This window comes from Emys orbicularis, chromosome 6, assembly GCF_028017835.1.
Source record: "Emys orbicularis isolate rEmyOrb1 chromosome 6, rEmyOrb1.hap1, whole genome shotgun sequence".
In the NCBI taxonomy this organism is placed as follows: Eukaryota; Metazoa; Chordata; order Testudines; family Emydidae; genus Emys; species Emys orbicularis.
Genome location: NC_088688.1, coordinates 81,701,723 through 81,719,258, shown reverse-complemented (window position 1 = coordinate 81,719,258; position 17,536 = coordinate 81,701,723). Strand labels below are relative to the sequence as shown.

Sequence of the window (17,536 nt, the reverse complement as noted above, 5' to 3'; positions counted from 1 at the left end):
AGGAGCAAAAATTGAGGCTGACTTTCTCAGATTAGAATTTTCTGTAGGAAGGGGTGGTTGGATAGTTTAGAAACTGACCATTTTAAGGCAGCCGTATTGTTAACTCACTGTTCAATGTAATTCCACATAGAAACCATACAACTTTTTCTCCAAATTTGTTTCTTTTTTACTATAACGATTGTCACTAGCAGCACACTACAATTGTTGAACACACAATACAGTCAATGTGAAGTTATTGGTACAGACAAACATTTTGAACACCTCTGTCCCACCAGTGTAGTGAGAGGATGTCATCACGCAAGATCTGATTCTAGTTAACCCATTGGTAAAGGATGGATGACAACTTCAGGTTTCTGCATGAAAGAATACTAGATGATATTACTCACAAGGAGGTATAGTTTTTGGAGGATATCAGGTTTTAATTTCATTTTTGGAGGGATAGATCTCCCCAGATTCTTGCATTTGGAGGATTTACAAATGTTGGGTATTCTCCTATCATCACCCTGAGAATCCCCATACTCTCTCTCCCTCTTCCAGTTCTATCACCATCACTATCAACTTCACCTCTCCTCCATTTCAGTAGGTGACCACCACAGCCCACTGCTCCTACAATGTGAAGCCTCCTATAATATAATATAATATAATATAATATAATATAATATAATATAATATAATATAATATATGGAGATATCCTATCTCCTAGAAGTGGAAGGGACGTTTGTCACACAAAAGATTTCATCTCAGTTATGGCTTCTAGCTATCTCACATTAGGAAAAACTGTCAAACTATTTGGATTGCTAAAGAATTCCAGAAACATAAAACACCAACCTCACCACCATGCTATTTCATATAAAACAGGTAAAAAACATAATCCATATTGTCATACCAGTAGATGTAAAGGTGATGTTGTGGGACCTTTGGCAGAGATTTTCTCCCAGAGACCTCTCCGAACATAATGGACAGTAGTCCCAGCAATATTGAATGTTCCTGAATGTTCTATCTTCCAGTCACTATTAATGGACTGTTTGCTGGCATCTCGAAGAGCTGTGGAAATATTAAAAAATGATGTGAAAGAGAACTTTACTGTAATACTTTATGGCGTCTTCATATTGTACTGTCAGTATAATTTACAAGTTGGTCAAATCACAGGATCCAATTCACAAAGCTATTGGTCATTCATAACCTACATAAATAAACTTCAACAACAGCACATTCTAGATTCACTTTCTGGCAAGTGACATGACAAAAAACATATGTCTGCCATTATTTGGATTCTTCTGAAGTTAGGACAGTTTTATTGGCCTGATTACAAGGACTAAGGGCCTGTAGGATTATTCAGTAACTTGATTAAAACACAGGTCAGTCAGGTCTATACAAGTTCTTTGCCCCCAAGATGGTAATTTTTATGAACCGACAGGACCTAAGGAATAAGGGGGACAAATGGAATGCTTCAGAAATCACAGAGCACCTCTCTGGGTCAGTGCAGATTAGGATTTAGAAATCTCCTGCTTTCAAGTCCTTTTCTTTTTAACTAGTAGACCCCATTGCTTACTAACTGAAAATGTGGAAATGCTGTAATTGTCCCAGACAGGCTACATTTATGCACTATATTTCTGTTTTTTTTAAAACTGACTTTTGTAAATAGGCATAATTTGATGTTTCAAACCAGGAATACCTTTGTTGGGGGAGGGCTCTTTCCCCCTTTTGGCTTCATCGTAAGCATTGATTAGACTAAATAAGATACACTTCAAGGAATTGAGGATAAATGGCCATGAATTCAGTATTTTTTTCCTCCTGTGAAGAGTCTGTAATTCTTGAAAGAATCAGGCTCTTGAACAGTCATGTGAAGTAAAGTATACTCAAAGTCACCTTGTGGGCAAGAAGTTCTACACATTCCCCATTTAAATTGGATGTTTGGCTTCAGAATTATGTGAAAGAATCTCAACACCTTAGTTCGTGCCCAAAATTTCTTTTAGAGTTGTACATTAATGTGAGTCATTCCTGGTGATCAACTTCTCTCCTATTTATATTTATACTGTTATGTTATGTTTCTATGGGAAACAATGGCAATAGGACCATCGACTGGCAGGAATACAATTGCATTATTCACCAATAATGTGTGCCACTACAGCACTGTACAATAAATAGTAAGATTATAAAATCCATTAATGCTGTAAAATATTCCTGTACTAAAAATATCCAGTGATTTTATAAGTTTCAAAAATTGGCCTTTTAGGTTTAACAATTCAACTATTTAAAGTTAATTAAGTTCCATTTAGTAGTTGGTAGTAAGGTCCAAATCCTCTCCCCAGCACACAACCAAAGTAAATGGGCTACAAACTGGGGAGGTCTGCAAGGGTCAGAGAGGGTAAGATGGAATGGAATCCTCTCCCTGATCAACAGAGGAGCTGCTCTGCAGCCATATGACTTTAACAACCTCTTCAGGTTTTGTACCCAGTCAATCATAGAAAAGAGGGGGTTTGGCTGCTGAAGTAACATAACTGTGGATCCACCTAGCCGACCCCTGTCCCATCTCCAAAACACTCCATGTTGGCACATAAGGTGTGCAGAGGGTGCAGAACTCTGAACAGGCCTCCCATGTAACAGAAACATTCTGGTTCTTTTTGTATTCTTGTCACATCTGAGGGCCCATACTTGAGCTGCAGAATTTGACTCGAAGGAAGGAAAGGTGGTCCTGTGATTAAAGCTCAGGACTGAGAATCAGGAGATTTAAATTCTATTCTTGGCTCTGACACTGCCTATTTAACCTTGGGCAAGTTTATCTAGATATACTATATGTCCTAGTCCTGATTACTCCAACTATTTTCATTCTAAGCTTGACAATTGCAATCTTGGTCCTCTCAAGTCCATTCAAAATGCTATTGCTAAAGTAATTTCCTTGGCTCATTGGTCTATGTCTTCCATCTCTTTGCATCCCTATATAAGGCCCTTCATCGTTTAATTCTGTCTTACCTATCAGTGCTAATATGTAATAAGCCTCTACTCTACCAACAATGTCAACCTTCATCCCCATGCATGGGAGATATTCCCTATTAATGTCCATAAAGTCAATACATTATTCTCCTTTAAATCTTTTTAAAACTCATCTATGCCATGAGACTTGCAAAACAAACTGGCTAGACATTTGGTGTGATGAGACTTCTGCTTAATATGCTAATCATGATGGCTCTATTTACCTTTCCCTTTCCCCCCACCATTTGTTTCTCATCATCCAATCTCAAAAGTTATAAAGCAGAAATAGAAGGGATTCAAAGGTGGATGATGAAAATGACTAGAGTCATGGAAAGACTTTCATATGAGAAAAGACTGGTCTACCTGATTTAGAAAGAAGATAACTGTGATATACAGAATAATGAATGACATTGAGAAGGTAAATTAAGCACTCCCATTTACTCTTTCTCATAATACAAGAACAAGTGGCAATCAATTTTATACTGATCAAAAAAATAATAATTAAACAGTATGTGACTGACCTGTGGGAACAGGTTACCACTACCATTGAGACCAAAAAGGTTAATTAAACATTGTGTGGCTAATGAGAATACATAAATACTCATACTTCAGACTACACAACAACCACTAACTGGTAGGGAATAAGAAGAAACTTCATCCATGCGCAGGTTATTCCATTATTTTCCACTGTGTAGTTTCTTGCATCTTCCTGTGAAGCATCTAAGTCACTGTTAAATCAGATTCTGGATAATCTGGTATGGTAATTCCTATGCTCCAAATTTCCCTCCTGTACCTCATTTTTCTTGGGCTTACGTATATGAACATTTAGTTCACAGCAAGTTGTGGTGTAAATCATCCTCACACTAGCCTGCTGCGCACTAAGGGTACGTCTACACTTACCGGAGGGTCCGGCAGCAGGCAATCGATGTTCTGGGATCGATTTATCGCGTCTGGTTTAGACGCGATAAATCGATCCTGGATCGATCCCGGAAGTGCTCGCCGTCGACGCCGGTACTCCAGCTCGGCGAGAGGAGTACGCGGCATCGACGGGGGAGCCTGCCTGCCGCGTCTGGACCCGCGGTAAGTTCGGACTAAGGTACTTCGAATTCAGCTACGTTATTAACGTAGCTGAATTTGCGTACCTTAGTCCGAAGTGGGGGCTTAGTGGGGACCAGGCCTAACTGTCCATGTGGATCCTGTTGCTGCGCACTAGAAGTTCCATAGTGCCATTTGCTCTACCCTACTTTGAAATGGGAGTAGATTAAAGCTTGCTGGGGAACTGAGAGCAGGGTCCACACAGACAGTTAGCAAGTGGCAGGCTAGTGTGAGGTAGATTTTATCACCCCAGCTTGCTGCAAACTAAGTATTCATACAGACAAGCACCCTGTCTGTAAAATGGGAATTCCTACTTCACAGGAGTTTTATGAAGCTCAATTAATTCAGCTTTATAAAGCCCATGAAATAAATGGAAAGAGTGCCACTGCACTACGATAATGGAAAGCATAATTTACTACTTTTCATTATTGCTATTGTGACAGACCCAGACCAGTGGGGTACAGGAGTCTGGTAGAGGGCAAATATACTGGTCACTGGATGAGTAGTTTTCTGTTCCCTGAGTGACCAGAGCAGGGGCTACACTAGAGTAATCAGGAACCTGCTAGAACCAGTTAAGGCAGGCAGGCTAATTAGGACAACTGGAGCCAATTAAGAAGAAGCTGCTAGAATCAATTAAGGCAGGCTAATCAGGGCACCTGGGTTTTAAAAGGAGCTCACTTCAGTTTGTGGTGCGAGTGTGAGGAGCTGGGAGCAAGAGGCGCAAGGAGCTGAGAGGGAGAGGGTGAGGGTGAGCTGCTGGAGGACTGAGGAGTACAAGCGTTATCAGACACCAGGAGGAAGGTCCTGTGGTGAGAATAAGGAAGGTGTTTGGAGGAGGCCATGGGGAAGTAGCCCAGGGAGTTGTAGCTGTCATGCAGCTGTTACAGGAGGCACTATAGACAGCTGCAGTCCACAGGGCCCTGGGCTGGAACCCGGAGTAGAGGGCGGGCCCGGGTTCCCCCCAAACCTCCCAATTGACCTGGACTGTGGGTTCTTCCAGAGGGGAAGGTCTCTGGGCTGTTCCCCAACCCACATGGTGAATCTCTGAGGCAAGAAAATCCGCCAATAAGTGCAGGACCCACCAAGATAGAGGAGGAACTTTGTCACACTATGTAAACACATTTACAGAATCCTTTTGCAGTACCTAGTTAAAGTTAAATACTAAGAGTAATCTGCAAAGGTTATTTTATTTCAGTTATTTTCTTCCCCAATCTTTATCTAGGGTGAGTTGAGCATCCAACACATGCATGTCTAAACATATGTTAGATCCTGTGACATTCTCTCTCAGTGCCTATTCCTGATCAATCTGATGCCACAGAATGCACTATTTTGTAATACAGATCAAAAGCTAGCCTGTACCAGAAGAGTGACAGCTAAATTCCATTTACTTAATAACTGAGTGATGGTGAGGAATGTGGTATATTTGCTGGATTTATGTACTGTAACGGTGAGCTCTCTCTCTTTACGTGGACACTACTGAAATATCAGCTTTGTTCTGACATTTTTATTTTTGATTAAGTGGAAATTGCCAATTTTTGTAGAGAAAGGATAAAAGATTTTAAGAAAAAGGGGATTGAGTTCAAATGAGGGGGAAGTTCACATTTTTGTGAATTCTGAATTGATGGGTGTTATATTTTGTGTGCAAAGAGGGTACAAAACTTGGTGAGCCACCGCATGTAAAATTTCAGAATGTAATTTTGACCATTTACTACTTCTCCAGGAACACTTGCCAGTGACTAAAATAGTGTAAAAAAAAAAATCATAAACCCCTGAAAGTGTACATTCTACTTTTAGTATTTTTAAAGTAAGCCACTGTTTCACATTTTCAAAGCCAATTACAGGATTTGAAAACCAGGAAATTTGGTGGTCAAATACTTTAAGCACCTTTGAAAACTTCAGCTTAATGCCCTGTAAAAGGCAAAATTATATCACAACCTTATATTTGGAGCCACTATCAGTGCCTCTAGAATTAGATATAATTTGATATAATGTACCAATATTAGTGTTATTTCTATTTAAATGTACTTTTGCAAGCACATTTTTCAATTTTTCATTATCCAACAATGGGACATTTAAAAATATTGAAAGTAATATATTTGGTACTCCTTTAGTGCTAAATAATGAATAACATAGTTTAATTGATAAATATCTTTGATTATGTGAAGAAATTTACTATTAGACATTATATTACTTTTATATAGAGATATTATAAGTTGAATAACCTAAACTCCCCATCATCTCTCAAATAACTGAGGGTGAACTTTGATATTATCTCTCTGTAGGAAGCTCTCCTATTAGTTGCTTGTCCCTTAATTTATGTCAGGCCACTGTTTTGAGCATAAGGAAACCAAAGAAGAATAGTTATCAGGACCACACAACCTCTTTGCAATAGTTTGATTAGATATATCGCAGCATGCACAGTGTCAAAAAGAGACTCTCTCTTCCCCAAATGAAGAATTTCAGAAAAATGTTCACAGTTTTTACAAAATCACATACTCCAATAATTAAACATTTAATGAAAAGCTATGCAGGGCAGTAGTTAGAATGTGCCTGAGAAATATTTCCAATAAGATGTGTAATAAAAAGGGAAAGATATAATATGGAGGTAATGCTGTATAATAGGAATAGTACAGAAAACAAAGATGACAGTTTATATTGATCATCGGGTTTTCCTAATACTGAAGAGAATATACTTCTATTTTCCCCTTTTAAAATACAAATAAAGTATTTAGATATTTGTGATTCAATGTTTATTAATGGCTTTTTTGGTATAACTAATGTGATTCCAAATATATATCCTGAATGTGTGTGTGAATATTACATACACTCATGTGGGTAAAGAACAAGCCTATGGGGGCTGTTTTTTCTTTTCTTTTTTAAAGTAATAACTATCAAAGCACTGGGCATTTCCTGAGGATTACTGATGGGCAGGAAGGACATGATGGCACCTCAGCAGAACCTCAGGCAGTTAACCTTAACAGTTCATTAATCCTCAGGAAATGCCATGTGCCAAGGTCATCAAGGTTACTACAAAATGAAACCGAGGAGACAGGGTGTTGGGATTTTTATGGATGATACAACTTTAACTAGCTTATGTAAAGCAATCTGCATGTATTCTCTCTCAACAGTTTCTGCAAATAATAAGAAGACCATCACTATTCAACAAAGCATATGCTTAAATCTCATTGAAGTCAGTAGGACTTAAGCATGTGCTTAAAGTTAAATATGTACTTAACTGCTTCACTGAATAGCAATGTGATTTAAGTGTTTTAATTTGTGTAACTGTTTTCACATATACATGTTTAAATCTTTAGCACTGTGGATAAATTTTCACATATTCTGTCACTTCCATTTTGTACCTACTCTGACAATAAAGCTGATGAATCCTCTAAGTACCCAAGACAATTTCTCAAGAATAGTAACTTAATGGCATTTATCAAAGAGAGGGTTGTTGCACAATTCTTCTATGTAGCTCAAGGACCAGATTAAAAAAAAAAAAAGAAAAAAAAGAAGAGCCCAGAGGCTCATATTAAAGTATGTATGTGCAAAAATGTATACATAATGTTTGTGTGTATACGGTAGTTATGTTTGTGTATGCTATCTGGATAAATGCATCAACAAATGGCTAATTACATGTCTAACTAGCCATTTCTTTTTAATTACCCATTTTGCATGGATAGTCTTTGAAACTGAGAATGCAAATATAGGTGCATAATTGTGCTCACATTTTTGTGCTTCGATCTTGTGTCTAGACCTCCTCCTTTAAAAATGAAAATAACACATAAGCAAGATATAGCATGGGTCTTTTCTGAACAGAGGTCTCGGATTTAGCTTTCATGAATGAGAAGGAATAACTAACTTATAGTCATTTCGCAATTTACTGCTTTGGCAAGGTGAGAATTCTATAAATATTTCACCAAGTTTAAACAAATATCAGTTGAGCATGATAGACTTTCATATGCTTAATTCTGGGTGTTTTCTGAAATGTGTTGATCAACTGCTACCAGTTCTACCTATTACGTATGCACAAAACACTGGACTGGGAGATCTGACTGTGACTTTTCTTCTCTAATATTTGAATGAACTGGAAAGGACTATTACAGACAGTAAATCCCACAGAGTCTTCTTTGTTACCAGATTAAAACAAAATAAAACCACATAATCTTCTCTTCATGAAAAAAAATGTAAACCCACACAGTTTTTTTTTTTTTTTAATTTGGCAGCTTTAGTTTCTATCATTCTAAATCACAAAATTCATGAAATAAAGTACTAACAACTAGCAAGAATATAAACCATTAGCAAATTCTAAAGAACATATGATTACTTTATACTGGTATAAAATTAGCTCCAAAAGTGCTACATATTAACCATATTATATGAATTTTTAAGCACGGGGAAGTGGGAGGGAAATATGCTTGGTCTTAATACACAAAGTTGTACAAATTCTTGTTGATAAAGACCAGATCCTCAGCTGGTGTAAATTGACTTCAACTGAGCTATGACAATTTAGACAAGTTGAGGATCTGGCCCAAGATATTTAAAAGCATTGTCAGAGATGATATTTAAAACTGTGTGTGCTTTGACAGGCTACATAAAAGGACCATATGACAGATTTTTTTCCTTAGGAAGCATATTCCATAATGGAAACCACATGCAGCACAATTATGCATTAGATGCCTCAAAATGGAACTGGTGATTACAAATTTGTGTAGCATTAAATTCTCAGGACTCCAAAAGGCTTACATCTTTGAAAGAGATTGACTGTATATCTGAGAAGTCACAAGTAATCCACTTCTGTGCTACATATAAAAATAACTGTATTTTTTCCTTCTAATATATGTTTAGCAGAATATCCGAAGGTAAGGAGATGATTATAGTTGTTAGACTATAAAACAATTCTTTAGTTATATTCCATTATCCATTCTTATTAAAACATTATGGGAATGGGTTATGTCATGTCATTATATAATACTGTCACAAGAATGAGAATTCTGCCGTGAAAGCCTAATATATTCTTTATGAAAAACATACTGTAAACTACCTTTTTTTACCCCACATTAATGAAGTTTTTAAACAAAAAATCATTGTAATGCCAGCCTGTTAAATTTAAAATTGAGGAAAGGACAAAGCAAAGCATTACTGTACAACAATTCAGCTAATACATGAAACACTGCATTTCTCATAACTTATTCTTATGATAGAGATTGTAAAGCAAGAGAAAATTAATCAAGTCTCCTGGCAACAGTTTTAACATGATGAGAAATAATACAAATGTTAATCTACTCCTTAGACAGAAATCTCAAATTCCTTCTTGAATACTGTGTTTTAATTCTAAAATTAATTGGATTTCAGATGCATGGAAATGTTATTAATTAAACATCTCTGTTTTCTCTCTTTTTGTCATTGAGTACAATTTCTATCCACCCACATGATCTTAAGAATGATGTACTGAAGAAGGATCATTATTGCCATTTTGACCATGTAATGTATCTAGGGCTGTCTAGCTAATATGTGGATCTTTCACAGGTAAGAGAGATTCTGTAAATCTTTTGAGTCTGTGCAGGACGTAGTCACAGTGTGGCTGGGAGTGCATACACTGTCTCATCCCTATCTAGGGTTCTAGCTCCCCAAAGGGGTGAGGAGAGAGAGAGTGAGGATTGGGCCATGGCAGAGCTGCCCAACTGCACAGAGGATCACATGTTGCAACCTCTCCTCTTCTAGGATGGTAGAGTTGCTACCAATGAATCTTATGTTCTCTGTAGGGCTCAGGAACAATTCTGGCACAATCAGTTAGAATTCCTCCTGAGAGTTGCTGCTGTAGAACAGCCAGTCTCTCTCTTTACTCATGTGGACTGTGGCTATAAGGTGCAATTTAGCCAATACAATTGCAGGACCCAGATCACAGTGCTTCTGCTCCCCACTACTTGTGAAGATGGAAGCACAGTTCTGATTACCCCCATACTGAATTTACACTAGTACAATAAGGGCCAAATGTTCCAATAGTCTTAACTTGGCTTCTGCTTTGGAAGTTTATATTTTTGCAGCCATATTGCATGCCTCTCTATAGCATTTATAGAGGTTATTTTCTGAAAAATTGGCCCTGAATATGTAAAGTTGACACAGTTTGTTGTTAGGGCCAGAAATTAAGAGAATAAAGCATTCAACATTGTAAAAATAGCATAAAGAAACTTATAAAATTAAAAAAAAGAAACAAGAGAATAGTTAAATTGTTGTTTATAGGATTTGTGATAGGGAATGCTGGATGTAGCTAAGGATGTATCAATGTGCATTACAACTGTCATTTTTCAGTCAGAGTTTTCTACAAAATGATCTTTTTGAGCTGAAATTTTCATTCTTGGTCTCAAACTTTGGAATTCTTTTCATTCTGTTCAGACTCTTAAACTGCTCTCAGAACTGTTGCAACCAAGCAACTTAAGAAAAGTTTAAAGGAAATTCCTTCCCGCAGTAAGAACATATGATTTTCACTTGAACAATATTATTCAAGTCCTTTTCCTGCTCCTCAATAATTCAAAAATGGCTGAACAAATGCCCTACAAATATAACAATAGCTGGACCTCAATGAGGTTGAGTTGCTTTGTTAAGTTCTTAAAAAAAGTAAAAGTAAAATGACAAGTGACTAAGAATTAGTGACCAGCCACGATAAGGAGCACATTTCCAAAGATTTGTATCATGTCTGAGGATGCCCCTTATGATACTTTGTGATGTTATGTAGTGACACGAAAAAAGCATGTATATTTCTTGTTGAGCCTAACCAAAGTATTGGTTAGAAGAAGAGCTGGATTGCTACTCACAAATGAGTTTGATTCCTCTAAGTCAAACAGAAGCATAGATTCCTCACTCAATTTCCGACTATTCTGTATGTCACCTGAGTGTCCCAGGTGGGTATGGCCCAGATTTTTATAGCTATTTAGGTGATGCAGCACTCAACATTGCAACATTGAACTGATTTAGGAGCCTAAGTCTCATTTTTCAAAAGTGATTTAGGCACTTGCGAGTCTAAGGGCTGGTCTACACTGAAAAGTTAGGTCAACTCAGCTATATTGCTCAGGGGTCACCCTGAGCAACGCAGTAGAACCTATTTTACCCCGATGAAGACAGCGCTATGTCGATGGAATGCTTCTGTCTGTAACCCACACACCTCCTGGGTGTCCCAATACAATAGGATTGGGACTGTCCCCTGCCCCTCATTATCAGAGTGCGCTACAAGAAGTTTGGACAAGATGAAATGGACTAGATGATGAAGCTGAGTGGTTCATATATCATAGGAACTGGGTAAGTAAATACACAAGTTGTAAAAGACAGGTCCACTCCTGCACAGAATAATATATTACTAAATATCTAAGGTATGTTTGGTTTTCAACTTGCATTATTTAAAAATAAATAAATACTACTCTTAAACAAAAATACCCTAGAAAACTTACCACTAAAACTGAGGTTATCAATTTGAGATTCTGTTGTACGAGCTGACATCATTTCCAAACCCGCCCCCCCCAAAAGAACCATCAGTGTATTTACACAATAGAGAAATCCAAAATACTGAACCTTTTAACATATTTTAACAAAGCAGGAGCAGCTCTCATGATAACTTGAAAGCAAACCTTTGAACTCCGGGACTGCTATTATTAAGATTTATGATCTTAATTTGGTTTTATTTTCCATGAAAACAGTGAGATTAATCAGATAAAACCTTTTTTTATAGGTTAATTATGCTTATACAAAGATCAAACCATTTCATTTCATTGCACTATTAATTCTTACTGGTTCTGTTTCTCAGTTTAAACTGAAAACATGGAACAGAACAGCAACAACTGTAATTTTTCAGGAATCTATTAAAAAGCAAGCACACAATTGTCATTCCCCTGAGGCTCAGTTCCTTTAAAGGGCCTTTCCACAGAATTCACTTTCTTTTCATATTCTCTGTGGTTCACTTCTTAGTCAGACATGCCAGGAGTATGGTAATTTTTTGCTGTGGGTACAAACAAAAAATTAAATAAAATATACCTAAGTAGCTGTGAGCTGGTTTTTCTTCCACAACTTTGATTCTTCTTGCTCCTGCAGGTATCACCAAAGCTTCAACGTAACCTAAGCATGAGATCAAATGTCGTGAGTTAAATACAAAACTATGGAACAGTAGATTTTGCTTTTTTTTTTTTTTTTTAACCTGCTATTCTTTTCTTCTTTTTAATCTAATATTGTATCATATTTTCCAGGATGTCCTGTCATAAACAGCCTTTACAAAGATAGCATGTACTGTGAACGTTCAAAAATAAGTTCATGTAAAGGGTATGTTCCATGGTCATTGTGACTGACTGCTATGAATGCTAATGGGAGGTGCCCATATAGAGCCAGAACATTAAAGCTGCTGAGCACTTACAACTCTCATTGACTTCATGGGCCCTGATACAGCAAAGTATTACTTTAGCATGAGCCTTACACTTTAGGTCTGTGAGTAGTCCTAGACAGCCTGGGAGTTAAGGATGTTCAACACTTCATGGAATCAGGCCCATAAACAAGGAGAAAATATAGCCCTCAGTGTCTTTAATTAGCACTCCTATATGAAAAAAAAAAGGACTTCAAAGATAAATTTCACAAGGCTTATTTTCTCTCCTTCATGAGATAAGGAGATGGGGCTGCTAGGTTTCCTGACAGCCCCATTAAAAACTCTAAAACATTGAAAACACACAATTATCCATGTGATGTGCTATATATAATATATACTATGATCTATAGCCAAATGAACATAATAAAGCTGCTATTCCTTCAAGAAGTTCTGGGGGCAGAAACCACATGGATGAAGTTGGCTCAAGATAAATGAGCTCTATCATTATGGGCACCTGAAGCCCATGATGGAATTCCAACATTATGTGGCATGTATAATTTTGATGTTCTGGTTTTAAAAAATTAACAAATAAAATATATTGAATGTGGTTTCTAAATCTCTTTTGTTCCTTTACCATACTCAACCCTTATTCTGACATAGATTTGAGCTTTCAATTGTGCGTATTAATAATTTGGTGAACTTTTAAGTTATGTTTTCAGTTAATAAGAAAGTAGGATTTATTAAAATGTTGCATAGTCAGCTGCTTTAAATTAAAAAAACTGGTTAAAAGGCAGTGCAGGAAGCTAGTTATTGGTGCAAAGCTATATCCAATCAGAAATTTTATTTATGAACCAAGACTTTAAAAACCCCAAGACAGACCTCACAGAATAGATAACAACGTATGACTTTTCATTTTGTAAATGTAGTTGTAATATGAAATTATATTACTGAGTATTGACATCCTGATATCCTATAGTTGACAAGAAATTATCCCATTTAATGTAGTATATTTTTAAAAATTTGTTAAAAGTTAATTAATTAAAATTTCCGTTTCCAAAGTCAGAAAATATCTCCTCATATAGTCATGCTTAAAAGTTGATTAGTACTGCTCCATGATAGTCCTAACCTAAAATCCTACAATATGTTTGGATGTTTATCTCTGTTATAAATGCAAGTTGACAGATTTTTGACTGATGTGGTCAGCTACCTCTTCTATAGCTTTGTAGATTCAAACTTTGATCTGTAACTGAACTTAGCAATTCTTTCTTTATATCTTCGTAGCCTTCAGACTTGTTTGTGTTTCAGTTTTCCCTGTCCTACATTACCTCCAGCCTCAGAAAGGGCTAAATTCAAGTATCTGAAGGCTGTGTCCAATTTTCTTTTCTAAAGCACTGCTTAGTTTAGTCTAGATTGCACTGAAATCTCTCAATTTTTCAAACATATACAGTCTGCTTCTCATTATACTATCTTGTGCAAAATAATTTACTCGCTATCTTGAAATTTTGCAAATTTCTTTAGAAAGAAGCGGAAATCATAACTACACACAAACATTTCACAGCTAAAATAATGATCTATCAAATGCAATTTCAGATAAAGGATTGTTCCAAATGTGTTCCCTTCTAGACACAGCAAAAGGTGAACAACCTTATGGCTTTAGGCCCCAATTCTGCAAACACTTATGTGCATAAGTCATCCGATTCAGCTCAATGGAAAGACTGACACATGAGAGTCAGATCAGGCCTTAACTGCTAAAACATTTCAGAAATGCCATTCAGATTTATGTTATTATTCACAATTTTATACTCATGTTATTACACTTTATAAGAATTTTTCTTTGGACATTTGTCCTTCATATTCTTTGTTTCCTCTTTTGCTTAAAGACCTTGATGTAGGTGATGTATAGTAATCTAGATAACATTTATTCTCAAGAACAGTAAACATATGCAGGTACTGTATGTCAAAAATCTGAAGTGGGGTTTACTAAATACTTGTTTCTATCTGTCAAAAACAGCCTCTTCTATAAAATAGTGTCCTTCATACTGGGGGAAACACTATTTTATACAACTGTAGCCAATGCAAATTAGATAATTCCTTCTCTATTGTAATTTAATAAATACATAACAGACAGAGCATCATTTTACAATTTCTTCATTAGAAAATTTTCATGTGAATTCTCCACTCACATTTCAGCTACTGCATATCATAATCAAACAACAATCAATAGCTTCACAGAAGTCTTCTGCAGCTCTCTGAACATAGTTCTTAGGCACTTAACTGTTAAGCAAAAATGAAGCATAGTTCTTGACACACAATTGCATCAAAACACTGCATGGTTTATTAAGTAAAAAATAAGCAGATATACCTGCTCCTCTGGTATGGTTAAAATCGCCTTTAATAACTTTGCATGATTTTCCATTACCATTGCAGACACCACAATGATCTTCTCGTGCCAGAGATCCTAATATTCCATCACAGCCAAATTTCTGTGGAGAAAAATAAAACTATCATTGTAATTAAGGGTAGGATTAAGGCATTCCAGATGACAACTTGCCTCCCCCCTTTGGAGGGTACATGCAGCTTATTAACAAGCCCCCACCCCACTCATGTGGCTGGCCAGTTCTGTTGGCTGGTGTATATTGGATGGAGCCATGTCCCAGCCCCTTCCTTGCTCTGCCCCTTCACCTTTGTGGCATTGTGCACTCCTGGGGGTGGTCGGGACAGCACAGTCCCTCTGTTCACCTGATCACAGAGTCAGTAGCTTTATCTGGTGCTTACGCTGGCTGTGCAAAGCAGGGAAGATTCTTTGGGCTCCTCTGTATATTCACCCACATAAGGGTCAGGCACAATCTGACACCAAATAATTTACTGTGCTAGTTACTATATTAAAAGAAATGTGAACGTGTCTGGGACTTGTATTATGTACTTGGAAATGTAACCCTGACTGATGTTTTATTGAAAGGCTATCAACACAAATACGAACCTAAAAACAAGAAACATTTATTCTAGCAGTACACAAATTACTTTGCTATGCTTATTTCTATTCATAAACATCATTGCTAATTTGATAACAAAAAACAGATTACACTGAATACTATATGTGGTTCTTATATAAAAAGGCTAGAGATCCCAGAGTAATCAGAATGAACTGTATTAGTATAGGTGCACTCATCCAATGAAACCAATAAAACCACCACTCCTTCTCATAAATCATCAAGGCAAGGGCAGAGTAACTAGAAAATAAAATAACTCCATAAAAAGAGAAATTACTGTGAACTGAAAATCCGTTCGTGTTCAAGTACATGATGACTGTTATTGCATTTCTCCATTTGAGTTCTTTTAAATTAAAGAGAGGAAAGTAACAGATCAGGATTTTCAGATGGGAGTTGTATGCCTATTTCCTATTACCACATGTCTAGACTAGGATAACACGGGCATTTTTAAAGTGTAAAGTTAAAGTGTTTGAATTAATATGTTAGCTGGTTAAGATGAAACCTACGCATTAAAATACAACTTGCCCCATTTACAACAGGGTTTTATAATGTGTTGGTTAAAACTTTTAGCTAATACTTTTAAAAAAAACTCTTTTTATCCTAACCTAGGCATACCCTGATGTGGCAGGGTTTAGAGGATGCCTGTGCAAAGATCTCATTCATTGCAGTAAAGACAACAACTGAGTGGTGTAGGGCTACACACTATTGAATTATTTTCAAAAATGAATTAGGAAGTAGCCAAAAAGAAACCTGTGGGACTAAAAAGGAGTGAGGAGGATGAAGGACCACCAAACGAGACAAAGAAAGAGCAGTTAGAGATACACGAATTTGCATGTACCAAGTGAAACTTTAAGGCAATTTATGGCATAAACTTTTAGTAACATGCACAGAATTAGTATTAAGCTTCTATTATACATGATTCAGGTCCCTGGGTTGTCATTTACCTTGACCTATAATTCTATATTTCTGGAAATCAGGCTGAAATAAATATACATGCACACTCTACATCAGTGTTTTCCATGCTTCTGAAAGATAAGCCCCTCTTCAAGAAAATGAAATCAATCATCCACTGCCTCACCCCCGCTAAGTGTTGTTAAGATCTGCTCATCTGAATGTATACGTTTTCTGTGCTGCCTTTCCCCAACCCCAGCCAGTCCTTCAGGTGCTGCTCCACATAATGTACACCTCTACCTCGCTATAACGTTGTCCTGGGGAGCCAAAAAATCTTACCGTGTTATAGGTGAAACCGCGTTATATCAAACTTGCTTTGATCCACCGGAGTGCACAGCCCCGCGCCCCCCCCCGGGAGCACTGCTTTACCGCGTTATATCTGAATTTGTGTTATATCGGGTCGCGTTATATCAGGGTAGAGGTGTATTGTAAAAAGTGAAATGAATTTAAATTGTTACATTTTTTATATAGATATAAGAGAAAGGCAGTGACCCAGCTCTGGACATTTCTTATGCAATATTCTACCAGAATTAACATGTATGTACAGTATGTTAAAAGTTGAGTCTAAAGAATTGATTTATACCTGGCATCTACCATTTGCGCAGATATCTAATCCATGCTGACCACAAGAAGTCCCATCCATCACCTTTTCTGTTAGAAGAATAGGCTGATCCTTTCCAACAGGGGAACAATATAATGCACAAGGCTTTTCTTTAATAGAAATTGGTGAAAAAATGCCAAGTTAGTAAAACTGATTTAATAAAAGTAAAATTCTTCCAAACCAATGTATTTGGTGGTGGCGCCCAGCTTTCTTAATTATATTAATAGACATTAATTATAACAAAAACTTATTTCATTTTATTTAAGGCAAATGAAAAAAAGATACTGAATCTTTCTTCTACAGCTCTTTTTCCTGTTAGAAAACAACTGTATTAAAATCTTCAGTCTACATAATACATGTCATGTTCACTGCTAGAATTAGAAGAATATGCACATTTCAGCTGTCTAATATTTTGATTGTAAGAGGAGATTACTTACCGGTGTCTGGAGGTTCTTCAAGATGTGTGGTCCCTATTTGTATTCCAAACGTGGGTGCGCATGCACGCCATGTGCTGGATCATAAAGTTTTCAGCAGCAGTGTCTGTTGTCCGCACGGGCACCTTACTTTGCAACGTGCTCCAGGAG

At 36.9% G+C, this 17,536-nt stretch overlaps 1 protein-coding gene across 1 annotated transcript in view; it reads right to left on the bottom strand.

Annotated features, from left to right (window-relative positions):
• The window catches only part of ADAMTS19 (ADAM metallopeptidase with thrombospondin type 1 motif 19), a 277,558-nt gene that overhangs the window by 45,737 nt on the left and 214,285 nt on the right, over window positions 1-17,536 (bottom strand). Inside the window, exons 15-18 of the mRNA XM_065405898.1 lie at window positions 16,935-17,062; window positions 14,773-14,893; window positions 12,092-12,172; window positions 888-1,045 (exon numbers count right to left, since the gene is read on the bottom strand). Coding sequence (XP_065261970.1) covers window positions 888-1,045; window positions 12,092-12,172; window positions 14,773-14,893; window positions 16,935-17,062 — 488 coding nt within the window. The remainder of the gene's footprint in view (window positions 1-887; window positions 1,046-12,091; window positions 12,173-14,772; window positions 14,894-16,934; window positions 17,063-17,536) is intronic.